This window comes from Canis lupus, chromosome 5 (genome assembly GCF_003254725.2).
Source record: "Canis lupus dingo isolate Sandy chromosome 5, ASM325472v2, whole genome shotgun sequence".
NCBI lineage: Eukaryota > Metazoa > Chordata > Mammalia > Carnivora > Canidae > Canis > Canis lupus.
In genome coordinates, this window is record NC_064247.1 from 74,809,420 (window position 1) to 74,834,106 (window position 24,687).

General features: G+C 36.8%; 1 protein-coding gene across 1 annotated transcript in view; it reads right to left on the reverse strand.

Annotated features, from left to right (window-relative positions):
- Positions 1 to 24,687, reverse strand: part of CNTNAP4 (contactin associated protein family member 4) — a 241,399-nt gene that overhangs the window by 147,473 nt on the left and 69,239 nt on the right. The window contains exon 3 of the mRNA XM_025426897.3: positions 22,390 to 22,583. Within this exon, the coding sequence (XP_025282682.3) occupies positions 22,390 to 22,583 (194 nt within the window). The remainder of the gene's footprint in view (positions 1 to 22,389; positions 22,584 to 24,687) is intronic.

The following is a 24,687-nucleotide window of genomic DNA, read 5'->3' on the forward strand; positions in this document are numbered from 1 at the left end:
CCAACTAAGCCACCCAGGCAACCCTTCTATGGCATGGCTGTGTACCAAGTTGTCAAAATTTTGTGGCTTAAAACACAAATATATTACTTTACAGTTCTGTGGGGCAGAAAGTAGACACAGGTGTCACTGGGCTAAAATCAAGGTGTAGGCAGGGCTGCATTCCTGTTTTGGAGGCTCTAGGAGACAATCGATTTCCCTGTCTTTTCCAGATTCTATAGGCCTTCTACATTCCTCCACTCATGGCCCCTTTCCTCCATCTTCAAAACCAGCAACAGGAGAAAGAGTTCTTTTCACATTGTATAACTCTGGCCTCATTCCATAGCCATACGTCACTCCAAATCTCTTTTTTGCCTCATTCTCTGATTTTTAAGGCCCCATGTGATGACAGCTGGGCTGACCTATACAATCCCAGGTAATCTTCCTGTTCTACAATCAGATGATTACCAGATTTAATTCCATCTACACCTTAAATCTCCTCCCCATGTAACATTCACAGGTTCCAAGATTTAGGATGTGAACATGTTTGGAGGGCCATTTTGCTTACCATAGTAGGATGTAATTATCAACTGACTTTGTTAATTTATTTTTTTAAAATATTTCCTGAGTATCTATTATGTTTCCAAACACCAAGTGAGGCTCTGGAAAATTAATGTAAATAAGACAGACATGATCTTTATCGTTGGGACCTTGCATTTTGAATTTCAGTCTTATTAATTCCTAACTGAAGGCAAACACAGATCGAATGTGTGTGTTTTTTTAAATATACTATAAAGAAGGCAAAAGGTAATTCCCAAGAGAAAAAAATATACCCACTTCATAATTTTGCCTGAATCTGGTTACATAAACATTACAAAGGTTATAGAAGGAAAAACCAGAGCTAGTGACCCATGTTATATTTTTTAGGCAAATAATAAATTATAGCCAATCCTCATTATTCAAAGACTGTATTTGCAAATTCATCTACTCACCAAAATTTATCTGTAATCCCCAAATCAATATTCATGGTGCTTTTGTGGTCATATGGGAACATAAGCAGAGCAGCGAAAATTTTGGTTGGCCATGGTGCAAGTTTCCAACTAAGTTCAAAGGAGACAATGCTCTGCTTTCTTGCTTCAGCTCTCATATTGTAAACAAATGTCTTTTTCATTATTTATTTAGTGTCACATTTTTGCATTTTTATTTTTTTTTATTTTTTTATTTTTTTAGTCTTTTTTTTCAATTTTTCACTTATTTATGATAGAGAGAGAGAGAGAGGCAGAGACATAGGCAGAGGGATAAGCAGGCTCCATGCACCGGGATGCCCGATGTGGGATTCGATCCCGGGTCTCCAGGATCGCGCCCTGGGCCAAAGGCAGGCGCCAAACCGCTGCGCCACCCAGGGATCCCACATTTTTGCATTTTTAAACTTTTGTTGGTGATTTTGCTGTTTAAAATATCAGCCTGGGTGACACAGTCAGTTAAGCACCCAACTCCTGATTTTGGCTCAGGTCATGATCTCAGGGTCATGAGATGGAGGCTCCCTGTGAGGCTCCACACTCTGCACAGAGTCTGCTTAAGTTTCTCTCTCTCTGCCCCTCCTCCCTGCTCTCACTCTCTCTCAAATAAGTAAATCTTAGAAAATAAAAATAAAAATAAAATAAAATATCAGCTAAACATTAGTGTTAAAGTGCAGTGTAGTCTTCTTAAGCCCAAGGAGGCTAGGATGTGCCTCACAGGATGTGATAGATGAGCTTTGTCAGGCATGACTTACAGTGCTGTTGTCTCTGAGTTCAATGGCAATGAATCAATAATACATATTAAATAAAGTGTCTTTAAAGAGAAACACACACAAAATATGTGTTGACTGGTTGATGAAAATGTGGCCAGAGGCTTACTGAAACCTAACCCTAGATTACTCCCAGGAGCAGCAGCTCAGTTTTGTGAATTCTACACTCACAAAGACTTGACAAATACAAACATCACAAATAATAAGAATTAATTCTATTTAGTGTATAGCTCTTACTGTTTTAAGTAGACTAGAGAAATCTGGAATAAGAATCAAGGCAAATCAATAAAATGCGTTATAAAGTCATCAAAAAATGATCTTTAAAAATATATAACTATGCTTCTAATATATAATCTGTTTCAAACTCTACAAATTGCCATTTGTTAGGTGTCAGAATAATCCATATTTGCATATTCACTATACTGATACCTTAGACTACTTTTCTTAAAAAATATTGTACCCAGTTGAATAGTGACTATAAATGAAATCATTGATTTTAAACATTGATTTTAAATACACACTTCAAATGTAGTTCATGTATTAAACTGCATGTTTTCCCTGTTGATCTTATTTTTGAATTTTTACCATATATTCAGTATTATAGGAGGAAAAAATGACATAACTAAATAGGGATGCTAATTAGTCATAATAAAAGAAAATTGTTCAAAAACATGTTATCATATATGCTTTTACTTTTGAAATTATTTTTAAGGGCCTAGACAAATGTAGACTAGGTGATTTCGAAGTTATGATACAGGCTGGCTAACAGGACAGCTTCTGTCACTGTCCATGAGTGTCCCTGTGAGGAGGGGTGAGGAATCTACCTCAATGTGAAGATAACAGAGAGTTCAATCCACATATCAGCTCCTCTCTGCCCCATGCTCATGGCTTGAAAGTGAAAAGCAGGTCAGTCACAATCAATGTCATGTGGCCCATGGCCTCAGGTGTCAGTGTGAGGCTAGAAGGAAGAGAAGCTATGCCACCCCCCGCTCCTTATTTCCCTTCTTTTCTCCGTCCCTCCTGTTTTCCTTTCTGTCAGATCTGCCTTCCTTCCTTCTCTGTTTCTTGGTCCCAGCAAACCTTAGTGTCCTCCTTCCCTACTCCTGACTTGAAAGCTCCTTTATCAGAATTGGCCTCACTTGAGCCTGGACCACCTCCTTTCTTCAGCTGAGGCAATCAAATTCACATGAATCTTGATACTTGCCTCAACTTGGTCCTAATGGTGTTCATCATTGCTGGCTTAAAACATTTGCTAACTCATGGCCAATTTTATTTCACCTATATCCATGGCCCTCCCACTTTTATCACCTTTCCTACGAGATTATTTTAAATTCAGTCTTAGACATCCTGTTATGTCATAAATAAATATTGCAAAATATATCTTTAAGGGATGAGAATTCCTTTTGAAACAAAACTGCAATACAATGTCAACACCTCAAATGTTGACAACAGTTTGTAATACCATCAACATCCTGTGATGATTGCTGCTCTCTTGAAAGCGCCCGTGTGTACATATGCTATTGTTCAAACCAGAATACCAAAAATACAAATACACTGCATTTGGTGATGTTTCTCTTAAATGTCTTTTTACCTATAAATCACCTCCCTCTCATCTTTTTTCAACTTGTCTATTGAAAAACCCCTGGCCATTTGTCTTATTGTTTCCCACAATTTGCTGACTGCCTCTTTATGGTATCATATCTGTCTTCTGTTCCTCTCCAGCTTATAAACTGGTAGGTAGATTTTGAGACTTCATTTGACTTGGGTTTGACTTTTTAGCAAGAATTTTTCAAAGAATACATTGTATACATCTGTCAGGAGATGTGTTATACCTGATTGTCTCTGTTTTTATAATGTTAGTGATCAGTACACTATTTCATTAGAGGTTATAAAATGGTGATATTCTGATTCTATCATCACTCCCTCAAAACTTTTTAAAAGATCTAACATACTTCTGTAAAAAGATACTTCTTCTCATCTAATATTTGGTTGCTCTGACATGCAATTTAATTCAGAAAAAGTAGGAAAATATTCCATTTTTCTTTTTATGAACTGATGTTCTGAATAATGAGTTAATTCCCTAGCATCTCCCACCGAGAGCAAATAAGGAACTTTTCATATAATTATGAATTCACAAATGTTTATCCTACCTGGTGTTTTAATCCATTTCTAGTATTTGTTAATATTCTTATTGTTTCATTTTTGCTGGTGAGATCCTTTTTGAGCTGGCTTCTGAGTCTTTTTGACAGATAAAAGCCCAGTGTTCTGCATAGATATCCCATATTTATTTTGTATTCTTCACACTCCAGATCTGGATTGAGTCATTCCCCACAAGGAGTCCTTGGTCCTCTTAGAGAAAGTGGTATTTGGGGTCTAGGAATTTGGGGTTTGTGTGTATTTGGGGCAGAGAGGAATTTTGGGGCTCAGGATTGTAGAATATTTACCTCTTCCAATTTTAGATTTCTCTTTTCTCTTAGACTGAAGTTATGATTTCTAATGGTATTTATAAAATCACTTTATCAGAATAAGTTCTAGAACCATAATACATTTTAAATAAAATATAACTAGTATCATTAGCAAAATGTGATTATTGAAAGGAGCTTAAAGTTTTTTTGTCAATGGGGTCTAAAACAGTAAGGACACACCAACCGCTGTGTTTTGAAGTCACTCAGATAATTCCTTTCCATGTGTTTACACCTTTAACCCAACATAAAGGTTTGTTTTATTTTACTTTTAATTTTTAGAAACAGCTTATAAATTTTTACTTAATTTGGTATACAATTATTAAATTATGTATACCACTTTAGAGTAAAATCTAAAAAACAAGTTGTATTCAGAAGAGTCTGGCTTCTATTCCTACTTCATCCTTCCCCATAAAATTTATCATAGGTAGCTTTTAAATTTTTTTTGTTTTTTTAAGAGGTAGCTTTTAAAAAAAAAAGTCTTGCTTATCTTCACATTTATTTTTTTTAAAAATGAGCAAATATGTAAATATATGTGTATGTTTCTGTTTGTTTTATTTAAAGAGATGGTAGTAGACCATGCCCATTTTCTTCACCTTGTCTTTATCAAGGTAATTAAACAAACATGAGGGGTAGGAGTAAGCCATCTGTTAATCTTTTTAAATGGTCACCACCCTTGAAGCATTATCCAGATGAAAGTGACAATCCCATGAAGGAAAGGGAAACAGTCTAGGATATCCTACAGCAAAATTTAGAGCCCTTTCCAGCCCAACTCCTTGGGTATTGCTGGCCACTTGCCTTCTCCTTTCACTAGAATGATGTCAGGATTATTACTATTGCTTCTCATGGAGGCAGTTATACATCTCTCAGAGTCTCTTCTAGGGAAAGATTTGGATGGAGGAGACAGGAAGACTAATGTGTCTTGTATCAAGAGTCAGCTTTGGGAAATCTCTCCAAAGGGATTTCAGTGCCCTCTATGTTAACGCCTCTAGGGACTGCTGGGATTTGGAGAATGTCAATTTACAAAAAAAAAAAAAAAGTTTCCTTTCATGAAAATTATTGTATTTTAAAATTCAGCCTGTCTGATGAAATGCAATTTGGGGAAGATAGTGTGAAAGTACTGATAACTTCAGTTTTAGGAAAAAGTAATTATGGACAAATGACAATAGGCAATAGAAAGATTCTGGGGGCCCGTGGGTGATTCAGTCAGTTCAGTTCAGTGTCTGCCTTCACTTGGGTCATGATTTTAGGGTCCTGGGATCAAGCCCTACATCAGACTCACCACTCAGCGGGGAGTCTGCTTCTCCCTCTGCCTCTGCCTCTGCCCTCTGCTCATGCTTTTCCTCTCTGTCTCTGTCTCTCTCAAATAAATAAAATCTTAAAAAAAAAAAAAAGAGGGATGCCTGGGTGGCTCAGTGGTTGGGCTTCTGCCTTTGGTTCAGGGCATGATCCCAGAGTCCCAAGATTGAGTCCCACACCAGGCTCCCTGTGTGGCACCTGCTTCTCCCTCTGTCTGTGTCTCTGCCTCTCTCTCTTTATCTCTCATGAATAAATAAATAAAATCTTTAAAAAAAAAGAAAAAGAGGTCCTAAGATATGGAGAAAACCTTGAGAAAGTTGCAGGGCACATTTACAGAGGAGTATAACAGAAGACAAGGTCCAGGGCAGTCAGTAGTTAACAACAGAATAATAATTGTTATAATAGCAGGCATCTAACTTAAAGAAACTGAGTTCATGATGGGTCATAATTTTCCCTTAGCATTCTAAGGGGCACATATTGATGCTTGTGGTGTGGAAGAAGCATCCTATCTATATGACTTCCTGAGCATGCATTGGTTCTATCCTTGGTAACTGCTACATCATCAAAACCTTTAAATATTTATGGATGGCTCAAGTACATATTGTTCTTTGCCAAGTATTGCCTAGTAGTAAGAAAACAGCTCTTCAACTATATAGTAGTACCTCTAGTTACAATAAGCAATTGATGAATATTTTAAGAAAAAAAACTCCTACTCCCATTTAGTTTCAAGTTCATCTCTTAGTTTTCTTATTGTTATACTTTGCTTGAGTCTATTCATATAATTGTGAGCTTTAAAAACCAGGACAGAGAAATAATTGGAGAATAAAAAACAAGCCCATCACTTCCCTTTAAAATATATAACACTGAATTCAAAATAATCCTGCAATCTAAATGAAACATGGGAATTTAGTTTCTAATGTTCTTCTTATCAATGAGACCAAAACCAATTATGTGATACAGAAAGGTCTGAAGTTTGTCACCATATACAAATCCTGGTCCTGTATGCTTAGGCCAGAAACAATATGATTCCCTCAGCATAAGCATCACCAAGCTCAATCCCACCAGATTGCCCTCTAGATACTATATCTTATTCAAATTAAAATAAATTATAATCTATATCTAGTCCTAAATGCATAGGGTCATTTTGAACACATTTTCCAGCAGAATACAATGGACCTAGAATGTCTTTAGCTACTGCAATAAATCTGAAAATTTCAGTTGAGAGAACATTTTTCTCAAAAAATATATAGAACATTCACTAAGTAACTCTGACTTCCTACATCAAGTATTTGAGTGAATATCATTAAACTAGACAGACAAATATACTCCTAGTCAAGGACTTCACACCCTGAGGTCATCAAGATCTACACCATTATGTAGATGTTAAGCATATCTTTTTAAATCTGAACTTACACAGAGAGAAATCCTTCACATATCATTAACCCAAGTACAGTACAGGAAATCAGAATATTACACATCCATGAATCAATTTAAAGGAAAGATGAGGACCATTGTCCTGGTCAGAACCAGCTCAGATCAGTCAGTAGTGATTGAAACTGATGTGTGTGCACATAACTACTAAATCAGAGGTAAAGTATCAGAAGTCACTCAGTATAGTACCACAGCTTGGTTAATCTCCAGTTCCACTGGGAGGAAAAGTATGATTAATAGATGTATCTCATATGAATGATAAAACAGCATCTAAGTAATTAGAGTGTGACCTCTGGCTGCAATGTACAAGGTAGAGTGGCAATAAAAAGACAAAACCGGTAAGAGGAAGAGTGGCATATTTTCGAGTTGACTCAGCTAAAATCTGAAATGGAAAAAGAAAATAAAACCAATGCCAAGTTCAAACTCCAAAGAAAGTTTAAAAGATAAAATAAATTTTACAACTTAAATTTTTTAACAGAAAAGAAAATTATAAATAGGATGATGACTAGTGGAAGAAAATGATCTAACCTCTACATTGTGGTGAAGTGAAGTAAGATATAAGAGTTCCTGTTAATCGCATTCTCTTTCCGGATATGTTAACTTCCCTGGGATGCTTTCCACAGTCATTTCCAAAAATCATGATCCGCTTGCATTCCTCTCTTCTATTTCCCATGTCCTTCTGTGAAATGGAGTGATTTAAGGACCAGAAACTAGGGCTCAGATTTAATTAGATCCTATAATAGCTGAGGTATGTTGCAGAGTAAAAGGCATCTGTGATGGTTAATTTTATGTATCAGTTCGACTTGGCTAAGGGATGGATGCCCAGAGAGCTGGGTGAAACATTATTTCTGGGTGTGACTGTGAGGGAGCTTCCAAAAGAGATTGGCACGTCCTGTGATATCCAAATTCACACATCGGTACCTAAAGAGAAGTTTGCACACTTTTCCCAAATGCTGCATTTCCATGGAGTCGTTTAATATTTTTATAGGTCTCTTGTGAATTTCATATAATTTTTCCTTCTTCCTCATGAAACTAAGTCAACAAAATAAAAAAAGAGAGGAAACACATTTCTTCTCCCTTTTATGAATGTCAGCAGGGTACAGTAAATTCTGTCCCCCTCAGCTTGGGTTCTCCCCAAACTACGTCATTTGATGTTCATGGCAATCCCTCACCAACTCTCTGCTTCTATGTCCGCTGGAAGTTCTATAAAACATGCTGGACATAAACAATCTTTGCATGCTCCTCTTTAACACTTCCCTGTCCACATCTTGGTCCTTAATCACTTCCTGTGATTGCACCACTTTGAAAGTACTAAGTCTTGTATTCTACTCTTTGATCCTAGACCACCAGATATTTCTCTGCTCCTATTCTTATTCGTTTTTCAGCCCCAATAATTCTACTGTTTCTTTGACTCCTTCCATATCTGTAAAAGTTAATTTTATGGAGTTTGTCAGGCCTAGTCAACTTGACTAGGTCCCAGTACTCAGACATTTGGTCAAACCATATTCTTGATGTCTCTGGGAAGGCATTTTTTAGATTAGATTAACATTGAAATCAGCAGACTTTTGAATAAAGGAGATTACTCTCCAGAATCTGGGTGGGCCTCATCCAATCAGTGGAAGATCTTAATAGAAAAATGCCTGAATTCCCTGTATGAATTCAAACTGCAACTCTTCTGTGGGTCTCTAGACTGGCAGATTTTGGACTTGTCAAACCTCCACAATCACCAATCACAATAACCCAATTCCTTAAAATAAATCTATGTACATCCTGTTGGTTCTATTTCTCTGGATAATGTTGACTAATAACCAGCACCCCATAGACTTCACTTCCTCCCTGTTGTGGTGCTAGCTCTCTACTTTCCTTCCCTTATGCTCTTCCCAGCCCATGTGTCCTTGTCCTGCTGTCTTCCACCACAGTGTCCCAACCCTGGATCACACTAAGAATCTATATCCTCTACTCCTACATAGGTGCCTGAGCTGGGCTCTCAGAGCTATGTGGCAGTTCTTTTCCTGGTCAATAGCATGGAAATGCATTGTTTGTGTACACATGTATCCAAGGGATTTGATTTTATGGGAAAAGGGTACTGGATAGAACAATTTCGAATTTAGAGAAGTTTCAGTATTTACCTGTCATTGTTGATGTGCAGATTTTTAAACAGAGCATAAACACCATTGTGAGCTTAATTAACTCATGTATTTATTCTAATCTAAGGGCAGAAAATCTATTTCCAAAGTGACATAGTGAAAAAAAATTTATTTACCTCTTTTTATTTCAGAGTATAAGGATGGAACTGCTATTACCATAATAGCTTTGCAGCTCTTGGGAAAATTTTCTGCAACTTTCCACCAACTCACTAAAATAAATACAAGTTTTTTTCCTGAAACCGCTATTCCCCAGCCCACCCCCAACTCATGATGACTCTGACATATTGTAATAAAGCCATTGCTCCCTGAGGATCTCTTTGCACTACTCCAGCAATTTTTCTCTTCTCTCTTTCTTATTGAAAAAGAACCCTATTATTAAGTACTTAAAATGTTCAAGATTCCAAAGCGAAGACAACCTTTCGGTATGAGAGATTAATAATAACAATAAGAAATACAGAATGGAAGATAGGAGTTCAAAGCCAAATAAAAATTTCATTTGCAGAATACAAATCAAATATGATTTCTTTTGAGCTGCATCTCTCGGATTTATAGACACAGCTCTGTAGAATATTTCCTAGTATTTTTTCTTCCTCTATTCCTCTGTTCATACTCACAGCTACTTCTGCACAAATGCCCTTACACTTGAATTTTTTCTAAAGCAGGACTCTTCTAAATCAACCAAAGGATTATTCTTTGTGAACATTTCTAAAAGTAGTAAGATGCAGATAATTATATACAAAACAAATCTTAGACAATGAGGTATAACTCCTAAAGACAACTGGGAATATGTGTGGATAAAACCATTTAGTTCAAGTCCTGGTTCTTACAATTAAGAGTTTTTCTTGTACGTATTCATATAAAATATCATATGGATGCCTCTCAGTACATACACAGACCTCTGCCTCGTAAACCAGGAGACACATCACCAGATTATTGTATTCTGGATCTGAAGTAATCACCAAAGTGTTTCCTTTTACTATTATGGTATTATTAATATCTATTCTAAACTACATTAGCAAAAAAAGCATGGTGTTGCTATCTCCTAGAAATTCACAGCCTTAATTAAGAAATGATTTTATTTTTTAATAAAGACAGTATACATCATATGCATTTTAGCCAGCAGCATTTGGGTATTTATTTATGGTGAGTGTATAATTTGGAATAAGGGAAACATAGTGAAAGAGAATGAAAAATACATGAATGTGTTTGAAAATCAGTTCATTAAGCTTACGCAAACCGTGCAAAGTAATCCACAAGGACTCCCTGGAAATAACACTATTGCAGATGTCACTGGAAACAAGACCCTGGTGATGAGTTAGCGAACACTGGAGAAGTGATGGGACAGAAGGGACCAGAAAGCAAGTGGTTGGAAGGTCTCGAGTTGGAAGGGATGAACTGAAGCATATTTGGCAAGCACACCTCAGATGAATGAAGAGCACACCCAAAAGGGAAGTGTGAAAGCACAAGGAACCTTGGTTAGTGCCCTAAGAGTGATGACTGAGAGCATGGGACTTGGGAGCTGTGGTACACAAAGCTGTCAATGAAACGCACCAGGTTTGGGGCTGGACAGGCCCTCAGGTCACCAGCCAAGCAAAACATTTCAGTAAAACATAGTGGCTGTGCTGATTTTTGTACACCAAGTGTGTGGAATTACCCTATCCCAGAGGCAACAAGAAGTACATGTATTAATCCACATAGAAACTTTCTACCTGGTCCTCTGCAGTGAGCCGTGGCCTGCATCTACAAAATCTTTGATGAGGAACAACACAGCAATGCCATCTTCCCCACACTGAAAGCAAATCTAGACTTTGCACTACAATGTATATTTTGAGAAACAGCAAAGAATTGAATCCATAATCTAATAGCATCATTCTACTGCCTGAGAGTAGATGGCGTGTAAAAAATGACCCTAAACCAATGATTTAATGTTCGCTGTGGATTCCCTTCTTTTGGTGTATCAGACTGCTGCTCTTTGCTAGCTTTGCGTACTTATCAATATCAGCAGGAAGAAAAGAGCTAAATGTAAACCTTATAAAGGTGGCACTAGTTAGGTGGGAACTTACAGTCTTAAACCTCAATTTCCTCAGTATCAAAATATTATTGATCTACTTTCTTTATGGGTCGATGGGGAAGGATGCAATTTTGCAACTGACAGGGAATGAGAGACCACTCAGTAAGTACCTGGATTCTACGTGGCCCCTCCTTCTATAAGTAAGTAAAAGAAGCTTAGGGAGGGGAGCTGCCCTTAGGGCGGTACTGGTCATTTGCTTGTTTCCCTGAGAGCCATGTGTCACCATTTCCCTGCTCTGTTCAGAGGCATAGGAAGGTTGAGTGATGCAGACTGAGAACCCTAAGCTCTTGGTTTAGCAAGCTCCCAGCTGAGCGCTAGAGACAAATGAGCAGGTGAAAAGCAGAGAGGAGCCAGGAAATTTCTCCCCACTCTTGCTCTACCTGGGCAGCTTCTTGGTAGTGGCTGAGTTTTTACAAGGCTCATGCTCCCAAAGTGATGGGGGAACAGAGGACTAGCTGAGGACAAAGCACACTGACAAGTCCTTGAAATAGGGAGAGGGACATTCTTTTACAGTCTCAACTGCCTCGATGTTCATACTTTGCTAAGGGTAGAAGAAGGCAATCTTAGCCCAACCTCCAGGAGCCTGTGAGTCTACTTTAACAGATAAAAATTCCTTTCAATGGGGATCCTTGGGTTGCTCAGCGGTTTGGCACCTGCCTTTGGCCCAGGGCGTGATCTTGGAATCCCGGGATCGAGTCCCACATCAGGCTCCCAGCATGGAGCTTGCTTCTCCTTCTGCCTGTGTCTCTGACCTCTTTCTCTCTCTGATATACATAAATAAAATCTTTAAAAAAAATTCCTTTAGAAATTTCCTTTATCTCTAAACCCCCAAAATACATGTTGGTAATCATCCTCCAAGCATATGGCCCACTGATATACATCTAAAGGGTCTCATGGCTCAGATTTTATTAGACCGTAATAAGTGACCTTTTCCCCAACAATAGCTAGCCCCTCAAGGTCCTGGAAACCTTGCTTCCAAAATTCCTTAGAAAGTACACTATCCCCAAAGCCCTCCAACTCCCAGGTATATTATCAGCCACCACTCACAGGCCCAGGGCAGCAGCTCTTCCTGCCCACAGGTCCTGTCCCTGTGCTTTAATAAAACCACCATTTTGCACCAAAGACTTCTCAAGAATTCTTTCTTGGTTGCCAGCTCCGCACCTCACCTTTATTCCAAAAATACATCACAAAGGTCACCCCCTGCTTCCATAATCCTCTACTGGGCAGCCCCTGCCATATTCTAGCATTAATGGACAATGCTAGCCTCTAAGCTCTGGAAACACAAACCGTCTCATTTTCCCTGTAGTCCTTGGACTTACAGCATCTTCTTGCTGTCGCTAAGCTGGGCTATCTCACCATCTCACATTTCGCCAATCAGCTTTTCCATCACCTATTTCCTCTGATGACTTAGCAGTTTCAGATGCCTGAGTAATTTCTGGTTTTTTGACTGAGAACTGACTCAGAGGCCAATTTAGTATCAGAACTAAGGTATTCTCTTAATCTGTCATAATATGATCAAGGATTAGATGACATGCATGTAGGAGTACCATCCAACCATTATATATATTTTTAAACTACTACTAAAGTAAATATTAACAAACAATATATGATGATTTGCATTGATAACTCCCATAATCTTTATATCATCAATAAATGTCACATTAAATAACAAGTAGGACATTTCCACAGTCTATTTTTCTTAAAAATTTGATAATTGAATTATTTCCTACCTGTTCTCTATTTGTCATCCTTTGTTTTTTCTACTTCCAGATTATTTTATTTGAAACATCATTTAAATCTAATCTTTACTGGTGCTTTATAAATAAACATATTTTCCATCCAAAGCCCCCCCACCCATATCTTTGTCTTCGTTTCCTTAAGATTCACTTTTTTACTATCAAATGACGGCTCACTTCAAAATTTTACATCAGGTTTGGAATTCACTCCAGAAACGGCAAGCATATTGTTGCATCATCTGTTCTTGATGGCCATAAATTATTTCATTGTGTGAAGGTGCTGTAATTTACTTAGGCAAGTGATCTACTGCTGGTGGATTGGATCAATATTATTTTGCTTCTACAGACAATGTGGCAATGAATATCCTTGCATGCATTTCAAATGCACAGTGAAAGTGAATTTACAAGATACATCCCTAGAGTTTGAGTTGCTTTTTGGTGCAGCTTATGTATTTGAATAGATTTAAAGTATTAGGCATCATTGTTTTGGACTCCCTTCCTTCAATACGCTAAAAACATTCATTACTTTTTAAACAGTTTTTACCTATTTATTCTCCCACCAACAGAGTTTGACTGTACCTCTTCACCCACGCCTCATGGCAATGTTTTCTGCGTCTTAAATCATTTGGGTTCTCCTTCAAATTGTTGATTTCAGGGGCACCTGGGTGGCTCAGATGCTTGGCTGTCTGCCTTTGGAACAGGTCATGATCCTTGGTCAGGATGAAGCTGGGAGTGGGGCTCCCTGCTCAACAGGGAGTCTGCTTCTCCCTCTGCACCTCTCCCTGGTTTGTATGCCCATCTCTCTCAAAAAAATACATAAAATCTTTAAAAAAAAAAAACTGATTTAAACAAATGTTGATTTCATACTCATAATACTTGAACATACAGCATAGGGGACACTTATGCCCGGTTCTGGAGGATCACAATCTTCCCTATCTAGCTATTCAGCCTTAGGAAAATAACCTCCCCATCTTTGTTTTCTTATACGCAAACTAGTCATTATCATAGTTCCTAATTCATTGGGTTGTGAAGATTAATTGAATAAATATATAATACATATTAAAATAATGGCATATATTTTTTATTCAAGCAAATAAATAATCCCTCCACTCTTTCATTTATAGATTTTAACTTATATTATTTACAAACCTAGAGACAGAAGATCTAGGCCATAATAAGTGTTCATTCTACTTGCTTTTTTTTTTAATCTTTTTTTTTTTAATTTTTTAATTTATTTATGATAGTTACAGAGAGAGAGAGGCAGAGACACAGGCAGAGGGAGAAGCAGGCTCCATGCCCTGGGAGCCCGATGTGGGATTCGATCCCGGTACTCCAGGATCGCGCCCTGAGCCAAAGGCAGGCGCCAAACCGCTGCGCCACCCAGGGATCCCTACTTGCTTTTTAAATAATTTTCTTTAGAATCAATTTTTAGCTTTCTCTTGTGTTAAACAGTAGAATCCATAATACCATGGTTTTGATGTAGTAGTTAAAAATTTTTTAAGAAAAATCATATTAAAATTAAAGAAGACATTATTTTGTTATATACAACAACTTGGCAAATTATGTCTTAACACCGTAGTTCCAACGTTCTTATTTATGTCTTTTAGGAAGTGTTACCTGACACCTGTTTTAATTTGCATTTCTTCAATAGTGAATGAGGTTAAAGACTTTCACATATTTATTTATCTTTTCCTTTCTATGAACTGCTTGTTTATATTTTGCTTCCTTTCTTAAAAAAATAAAGCTTCAGGGCAGCCCTGGTGGCGCAGCAGTTTAGCACCACCTGCAGCCTGGGGTGTGATTCTGGAGACCCGGGATCGAGTCCCATGTCAGGCTCCCTGCATGGAGCCTGCTTCTCTCTCCGCCTGTGTCTCTGCCTCTCTTTCGCTCTCTCTGAATAAATAAATAAATAAATCTTTAAAAAAATAAAAATTAAAATAAAAATAATAAAAATAAAAATAAAAATAAAAATAAAATAAAGCTTCAGGAGTGCCTGCCTGGCTGGCTCAATCAGTAGAGCATGCAACCCCTGATCTTGGAGTTGTAAGTTTCAGTCCCACGCTGGGTGTAGAGATGACTTAAAAATAAAATCTGTAAAAATGAATAAAAAATAAAAAAGATAAATAAAAAATAAAGTTTTATTTTTATTAGTAATTTTAAAGAATGTTTTGTACCTGTGCTAATAGAATTTTCTGTGATAATGGGTATGTTCTATAACTGCCTAAAATAGTAACTACTGGCTTAATACACTTATTGAGCACTTAAAATGTGGCTAGTGCAACTGAGAAACTTTATTTTTATTTTATTTCATTTTAGTTGAGTTTTTAATTGAAATAGCCCTATATAGCTAGTGGCTAACATAATAGTAGGTCTTTCTCATTAAGAGGACAGAGATCTTTCTCATTAGAAGGGCAGAGTTAACATCTGGTTTACAGCCTTTTTTTTTTTTTTTTTTTTTTTTTAAACGTAGCATTGATCTTCAGCCAAATCCTTCTTGCAACATATACTCAAGGAAGGCACAGGAGTCTACTGGATCTAAGATAGACTGGTATCCTGCTGATTATGCTTTGTACTGAACTAAGAATCTACTTGGTTGTCAAGTTTGTTTATTGAGTAGTCCAATGGTTCCCATACATTGCAGCAAACTGGAATCACTTGGAACTTTTTTTTTTAAATCCCAATACCTGGGTTCCCACCCCCAAACATTATTTAATTGGAATGGATGCTGTCTGGGCATCGGAATTCAAATAAGCAGTAAAATTTGGGAACCACAGATATATCCTGTATCAGAGAGTCACCTGGGAGTGATGACATGCAGGTACACCACAAAAGGGGTTGGTAAGTGTCTCTGAGGAGTTCTAGCATTTGGCAAGGTATAAAAGCTGAAGATCCCCTGAAGCTGATAGCTTTCCTGATCTGTGGTGGTCACACCCACTCAGCCTTGTCCATTGTCACCATGTTTATACCAATTCAAGTTGTTGGGATATTTAGAAGCTGTTCAGTACAACTGAGCATCCATTATGCTATTATGAATGCTATTCATGCTGCCCTTTATCCCTTTTCAATCTAAGTAAACTCGCGGGTGAATAAAGTCTGTTTGGTCATTGTCAATCTGAATATCAATCTTTTTTTTTTTTTTTTTTTTTTTTTTGAGGTTGTGAATATCAATCTTAACCCAACCACTGCTGCTGGTGAATTCAAAGTGGGCATTGCTATCGTACAAGCTAAAAATAATTTCTAATTTATACTCTTTCTTTTAATGTTTATGCTATTTTTTCATGCAGCTTTCTAAAAATTATCTCATTTTTCATCTTTCCCTCAATGGCATCTGGGTTTGGTTTTCTTGCTTAGAAAGACATGTGCCTTCCAATATTATGTGTATCTATTCATCATTTGTGTTTTCTTTTATTACTTTTTTTCTACGTCTGTATCATTTTTACATATTCAACTCACCCAGAATCTATTTTGACATAAAAATATTTTTGTTGTCCTCAAAACCATGGCTAAGTTCTATACTGACTAACTTACATTTCCTCATATATTTTCAATGCTACATCTATCTTAGTCAAATCCCTAAATGTATTTAGATATAGTAAAGAACATTTGTTCTTTTTTCTTTAACCAGGCTTTACTGTGCCAGTATCAAAGTGTTTTAATTAATACAGATTTATAGAATTTCCTAACATGTAGATTCTCCTTCCTATTGTTATTTTTGCTAACTTACCTATTTTCTCATATATACTTTTTATACATGAAATTTACAACAATTTTACTTTCATGAGTTATTTTAGGTTAGAATGAGTAGCTTTATGATATTGTTTTCCACTTCAAAACAGGTATGACCTTGCACTTAATCACATCTTCTTTAAGTCCTTTGATAATATTCTAAACATTATTTTTATATATCTTGTACATTTTCCTTTAGGTTTCCTTCAGGTTTTTTCCTTGATATGCATTCATTTTTGGTTCTAATTTAGGTGGAGTGTATATTTCTTTTCTATTGTCTATGTTGTTATTTATATGTGGGAAGATAAATTACTAAGAGTTTAACATGTTGGTTTTTTAGAAGACCTAGTTGCCTAGGTCTTAACAACAAAAGGGGCATTTAAAAGGGACAGAATTATCCTGAGGGAGAACTCCAAGCATAGCTTCCCATGATGGGGGAACTACACAAGCCAGAAGTAGACATCCACCACATCATATCATGGCAAATGGCAAGACGGAATGGAGAAAATGGGTGATGTCACTGCCACTGAATGGTCATATGGGAGAATGTGAGATACAAGGAAGATGTATTTAACATATGTTGTTCCCTGGTTGATGATTTGAGAATGATGATTTCTGAAAAGGACACCAAATCCAGTCTCCTAACTCTAATCACTCTCCTCAAATGATTTTTATCTTGCTTGCTTAGAGACAGATCATTTTGAAGAATGTGAAACAACAGTACCATTTATCATATCTCGCTATATACGTGGACCTGCAGTTCATAGGGGTTTGCATATATATATTTTGTATATTCCACATTGCTATAAAATTCCAATATATGTGTGTCCAAAGACGTTTATGACAAAGGACTGACATAGCACATTATAGAATGAGCACAGATGCAAGGAGGCAAAAGAAATCATACTCCATGATAGAGAAGGTGCCTCACAAACTAACCATTCTGACCCATGTTTGAAGCCACATTAAAACCCCAAATGCAGCCACCTTTAATCATGCACTAGTAGGTTAATCATTTTTAAAAGAGTGAAAAACTCATAGTTAAATAGAAATACAAACAGGAGATTTCCTGGGGATACAGACAACTTTCATTAACAATGTCTTTTTGGCATTGAAGTAGAGGCCGTCTTGAAAGGCAGATGGAGCTTAAAGCATTCTCCAGGCGTTTGTCCAAGGACTGAGGCAAGTCTTGCGATGCATTAAGCTTGATGGTTTGACATGTTGACACACATGGCATTAGTACGGTTGTACTTCATATCACCACAAATGATTTTTGCAGGCTCAAGTCACTAGAATAAGGGCTTGACAGAGGGAAAGGGCTAGAAAAGCTGTGCCTTGCAAGGCAGGGAGTCTACCAAGCTTATAGCACCTCTCCCACATGCATTCCTGCCTCCTCGGGTTTTCTGTTAAGCGTCCCTGGTCACATATTTATTTGATTTGAAACAAATACACGTTAAAATCTTTGCAGGGAGTGTTTCTGTCCTGTCTGGCTTTGACAGTTGACAACTCAATCATTCACAATTGATAATGGTGTGAATATTTTGTGACAGGCGATACTTCTACCCAATTAAATATGCTATGTCACACAGACCCTGGGTTTTTCATAAGCCAAACCCAGAATCACGACATTAAACACTTCTAATTAAAAAACAAGATAAAACTACACTAACCTTAGAAATACACTACAGGTTTTTTGTTTGGATGAAATCCATAAAAAAACAAAAAGCAAACTATTCTATGTATAACAATCATATTTACCTAAATAATTCATAAAACTGTAACATCCCCTTCCTTGTCTATATAGTCTGCAGTATAAAAGAATCTTGGGCATATATCAGAGACAATTTAAATAATTTAGCTATAAAGTTCCTGCACAATCTATTTAAAATGGTCTCTAAGATGTTACTTTCATGATATTCAGCAATTGTTCTTAAATGAGTGAAAATTACACCTTACATTTACTTTTTCAATCACTTACAATAAACTGGCTGAAAAGTCTTTTGATCATAGATGTTGAGGGATTTTATTTTATCTTCAATTTGAAAGGAACAATTTTAGTGCCTTGCATCTTCTAATTTTTTGTGAAATATTTATATGCCATCTACTAGAGTACTTTGTATAAATTACATTTATGAGCTTGGACTATAAATCTTTTCTAAAGAAATGTTTTAATGCATAATTGTACAAAATATCATATACCTGTCAAGTTTACAGCTCAATTAAATATGTGTGTGACCTGTATAGATAATAAATAAAATATTTTGCCTTTCTTTTTAAAGATTATTTTTAAGAAGCATCAGGGCATTTTATTAATTGTTTCAGGTACACAGAAGTCATTGTTTTCCCCAGTGCTCAAGGCAGGATCAAATTAAGGGAGAGTGAGGATCCTCACAGCAGCATTTCAATCCGTGTTGATGGGTTTTATTTTATTTGTTTCTAAATTCACAATTGTCTCTTCTTTCTCTTTCCATCACACACTTGTATAATGGCTTATGTGTTTCCTAACTCTCTTTCATGGATTTATTTCTATCATCTGGAGCAGAATGTGAAGCTCTTAAAGAAAACTGGCATGTTTTGTATTGTCTGTATACAACCCAGAGTTCCTTTTTAAAAAGGGGCAAAAACATACCAAGTAAAGAAAAAGAATTTGGGAATTATATATTTGTAAAATACAACAAAGGGTTAAATTCCTTACTATGTACATCAATTATAAATTATACTTTGATTAAACAAACAACCCAAATTGAAGTGATCTGTGTTATTCCAGGTGAAATGTCAAGAACTGGGTACAATTCACCATGTTTCATTTTTTTCTGCTTTGGCAATTGTGGATTCACAGAAAGGGAGCGTCCCTTAGAGTGGCACCTGAGTAACTGGAGTAGAATAGAACTCTGCAGCCTTCCTGGGATAAACAGGTAGCATGAGGATGTGTGTGTGGTATGAGATTTGGGTTGTTTTAGCTACACCACAACTTCATCTGTCTTATGTGTATGCATGCTGCCTGCTGTAGAATATTAATTTTGATCTTGACATTCAAAGTTATCCATCAATTTTCTTTATCATATCCAAAAGTATCATTCAGCTTCCTTAATCCTTCCATAATCTAAGTCATCATGCTTTTTTTCAATACCCATGTGAGCCCAGCCTTTTTAACAAAGTCAGTCAAATGATCAGTATAGTTCACCAATTTCCAAATCTCTAGAAGTCTGTACCCCATATTTGCATGCTTCTGTGAATCATTTTTTGGTTTGTTTCAATGTGTTTTATCTCATTGAAGACATTAACATGAGTTCTTTTTATACCTCCCAGAACTGTTTTTATAAAGTTAGACCCAGATTAGGAGATCAATAATGTATTCAAATTTACTTATTCATTCATTGTTTTGTTTTGTTTTGTTTTGTTTCTGTAATACACTCAACAAAAGCCATGTGCCACACTAGGTACTGAATGCTCATTACATCACATGCCCTCCTTAATGCCCATCACCCAGTTAGTTACCCCATCCCCCAAACCACTTCCCCTCCAGCAACCCACAGTTTATTTTCTATAGTTAAGTGTCTCTTATGGTTTAACATGCCAGGAACTCTAAAGATTTGGGATGCTGAAATGAAAGGTTGGAAGCCACAGCCTCTATTTTTAGGGTGTTCAACATTCAAGAGAGGAGCACAGTGAGTAAACCAACAAATTATACCATAATCTAAAAGATAGTGTTACCTTGACAATTAATTGTGATAGACGCCATCTGTCTTTACGTTGATTGGTTTGGATTACTTAAGGATATCATTATGCATCTATTTCATGCTGACTACCTCACCTTTTCTAAAAATGTGTTCATTTATTTGAAAGAGAGAGACAGGGGCACCTGGGTGGCTCGGTGGTTGAGCGTCTGCCTTTGGCTCAGGTGGTGATACCCAGGTCCCAGGATCGAGTCCCACATCGGGCTCCCCGCAATAAGCCTGCTTCTCCCTCTCCCTCTGCTTCTGTCTCTGCCTCTGTGTGTGTGTGTGTCTCTCACGAGTAAATAAATAAAATCTTTAAAAAAAAAGAGAGAAAGAGAGAAAGCATGCATATATGTTAGCAGGGGGAGGAGCAGAGGGAAAGAATCTCAAGCAGACTCTCACTAAGTGCAGAGTGCAATTAAGGGGCTCAACCTCATGACCCATGAGATCATGTCCTGAGCCTAAACCAAGAGTCAGACCCTTAACTGACTGAGCTACTCAGGTGCTCCAGTATCTGAGTACCTCATCTTTAATATGACTAAGCAAAAAAAAGGCAAATGGCATGGTCTAGGTTTGTCTTTCCCCAGTTTAATTAACAGAGAAACAATTTTCATGGTTCATCCATCATTTTAAGAAATGCCAAAAACATATGCTTTACTTAACACAGCTAAATATTAGCATGAATTAGCCTCTACTTATCTAGTTTAAAATCCAATGCTTAATTTAGAAAAAGAGTAAAAGATAATCTAAACACCTAGTTAAAATAAACACCTCATTAAGCTTTCATTGTTATTGGTTCATAATCACTGTTTATTTTACCCCTAGTTTGAATGGTTCTCATGAAATTAATTCAACCATAATATCCAGTTTTTCCTTGTTCTTCTACACTTCAGCTTGCTTTGGATTTTAAAGGCAGCTTTTCTTAAAAATGCTTATAGGCAACATCTTCTATCCTGACTGTTGTTCTCTCTAGAGAAAGAGCAGGGCTACTTCTTCTCAATTCAATTTACATCAATAAACATGCGTTGAATGGTCACCAAGTGCTTTAGAGATACAAAGGTGAGTGAATCACAGTCCATTTCTTCCATGAGTTGATAATGTATAACTGAGTTCTAGGAACTTTCAAAAGAGAGGCAATTGACTGATCAAAGAAAATTATCATTATGTGCCCAAATAGGCTTCCAAATTATCTGTGTGCTAAGAATGATGCTTCATTAAGTTACTCATTTTCTCTGGTTCCAGCAGCTCAGCCAGAGGGAAAAAAAAAAAAAAAGTTCTTTTACTGCAGTATGTTGTCCCCAGCCCACAGAGGATCCAAACCAATACCCTTCTACTAGCAAAGAAGTCCTTTCTTCACCACAAAGCAAACTGCCTATTGCTTCCTTCTTCCATCAGGTGTTTATATACAATCAGCCACCTACAAATACCACTCACTTTATTAAAAACTGCCTCCTTGTCAGTCTCTTATAGGAGCTATGCCCTTACCCATAATACATTACATTTTACACCACTTACACACTTTTAAAAGAATAGAGAATGGTTTATATAAAAATCATATATATGTGTGTGTATCACATATAAATATTCCAAATATTATATATACAAACCCTGTATATACTAGAGAGAGGGAGATGTTCAGAAATCTCAGAGTCATCAGAGGAAATAAAAGGAACAAATTCTTTTAACCAAGATTTAAATAAAAACAATGCAAAACCACTGTGCTACTGGACAAAGCTTAAAATAATTTTTTATAAGTTTTCTTTATTTCTTAGATTTCCACTCTATGTAGTGGAAAAATAAATTTTTTTTCCAATTCCTGAAGCCTCTGAGATAAATTTACCTTTAGTACTTTCATAAGTTATAGCACGAAATGTATTAGAAATGAATATTAATGTATTTTTCCTTGAAAAATATTTTCTAAGTAATTTCAAAAATTCCATTTCTCAACTTAGTTTAGAAAATTTGTTAACAACATGTAGGGATGACCCTACTTCTTTCCCTAAGAGACTATGTATTTTGTCAAGGAAACATACCCAGATGCTGTCTTCTTGTCGATACTGTTTCCAGTTCCTGCCACTGTCACTGAACATCAGAAGGTAGCTGGTCACCCAGTTGGAGCTTCCATATCCCCCTTGGGTGGCCACAGCCGTAGTCTCCATTCTCTCTCCAAGGTCAATCTGCAACCACTGGTATTTGTTTGATACAAGTGGAGACCAGCCACCAGCCCCTTTTATGCAAATAGAAACAAAAAAATGGGCAAAAGATTAGTTAAAAATCTGTTAGTGGACTAGAAAAACCAGTAAAACTGTACTCCTGTATGGAATTTAATAAATTCAGATTTCCAAAATATGAAACTTCTCATAACGTAGAATAATATAGAAAAACAAGAATTTAGTAAGAATAGATGAAACCTGTGTTAATTATATTCATTTGTAGGTATTTAGACTTCCTGACACTGGGGAGAACCAAGGATCTTACTGAATTTTAAAACGCTTAATTTGACAGGTGGACATTCACGTCTACACTTGGAACTAGCAGGTTTACTGCCCATACATGATTAGGTAATGATTTAACCTTCAATCATAGTTCACAATGGGATAGAACTAGAAAACTACCTTTGGCATCTGATCATGTTCAAACTTCCTGAATAAAGAAATACAGCATTAAAAGCCTGAGAATACAGATGGTCAAGGCATAGTCCCCATCCTTGCTGTGTTTACAGCCTTATGGACGGAACAGACGTTGAAAAAAAACATGCGTGAAGCACCAATGTTAATGGTGAGACAGGTGCAGGGAACAATAATACAATAAATGATGGAAGAGAGTTCTATCCAGTAGAAGGCTGGAGCTGGCTGGCAACAGTGTATGAGAAGCAATTAAATTTTCAGGAATTTTGCAAGCTGATTGTTAAATATAGCCATGTTCACAACTGGCCGTGGTGGGAATATTTAAAACACAGAAATTGGCAAACTACAAATAAGCAACCACTCCCACCCCAGGCAATTCACCAATATACCACTGGTTCTATCCTGTCTAGGGAAGCAGGTGGTGGGTGAGAGGTGGGGGAGGCACAGTCAGGGAAAAGGTCATAAAGTAAAGTGTGCCTAAGCACTCAAGAGTGAAAAATAAGAATCTATTGTATATTCAAGGATGTATAGGTAGAGCAGTACTTATATTTTTTTCTATTCACTGCATACCAGAATATTAGAGATGTAACTACTGCATGTCTTTCAGTTTAGTACAATAAGGCCTTAATTTGGGAAATGTATTTAAGTAATATTGACATTGATAATAGAGAATGGTTTATATACAAATCATATATATATATACGCATATATATATGAAATAGGGCTTAATACCTTCTTAAATCCATAATTACCTAATATTCACTATTTATTAAAATACAACATCTATTACATAAAACCCCAAATAAGAATATTAGCACATGTTTTCTTTCCTTCATTTTGTCATCTACCTTGAGGCTCGGATATAAAGTCTAACATTTAAATAGAAGATTACATTAATTTACTAACTATTTTTATTCAAGCATTATTGACATTCATGCCCTGTTTCACTGAGCACATTCACTGAGTACATGCCCTAATGCAAAGAGATGCCAAATAAATGTTTGCTATTATTGTGTGGTACATACCACCATGGAACCTAAAAGGACAAATCTGTGTTAACAATTGTTTATAAGACTTAAAAATTCTTTTGATGGCAGATACAACACAATGAGTCTCTGACAGAGGAAAAGCAGAAGTTTTCAACAGCTCCAAAGAGAAGCCTGCCAGGCAGGGGCACACAGTGTGATAAGCACCCTCAGAAAGAATGAGCACAACTCAGAGCTACGGGGTCAGCTTATACATGGCAAGTGGGGCACAGTTAGTGAGGCTCTGTGGGCTCCCTGTGGACTACTGTGAAGGGGCTCCAGAGCTCAGGGCTTGTCCCTGTCTGGTACCCGGCCCCAGGGTGACTATGGTTGAAGCACGGTACTAACTCCTTCTTACGTTAGTGCATGATTCCCAAGTTACTCACTACATTGTCTTTATAACAAGGCCCTTTTCTCCCCCCTCAAATGTCCTTTTTTCTTGAAATAAGTCATTGTTCAAAAAGTGTCTTCCACTCCATACATCAAAAGTATAATACTCTCTTTTTGATCTAGAATATTTATACATACTACAATTTTTGGCCAGTGACCTGGATGGGTAGAGTTCTCTTGCTCACCAACACCATCTACAATGTTTAGGTTAGAAGACAATATTCTCATATTCTGAGCAGGAGGGCTTTTTGGTAGACATGGTCTCTGGCTGCATGTTTGGTGTCTTGGT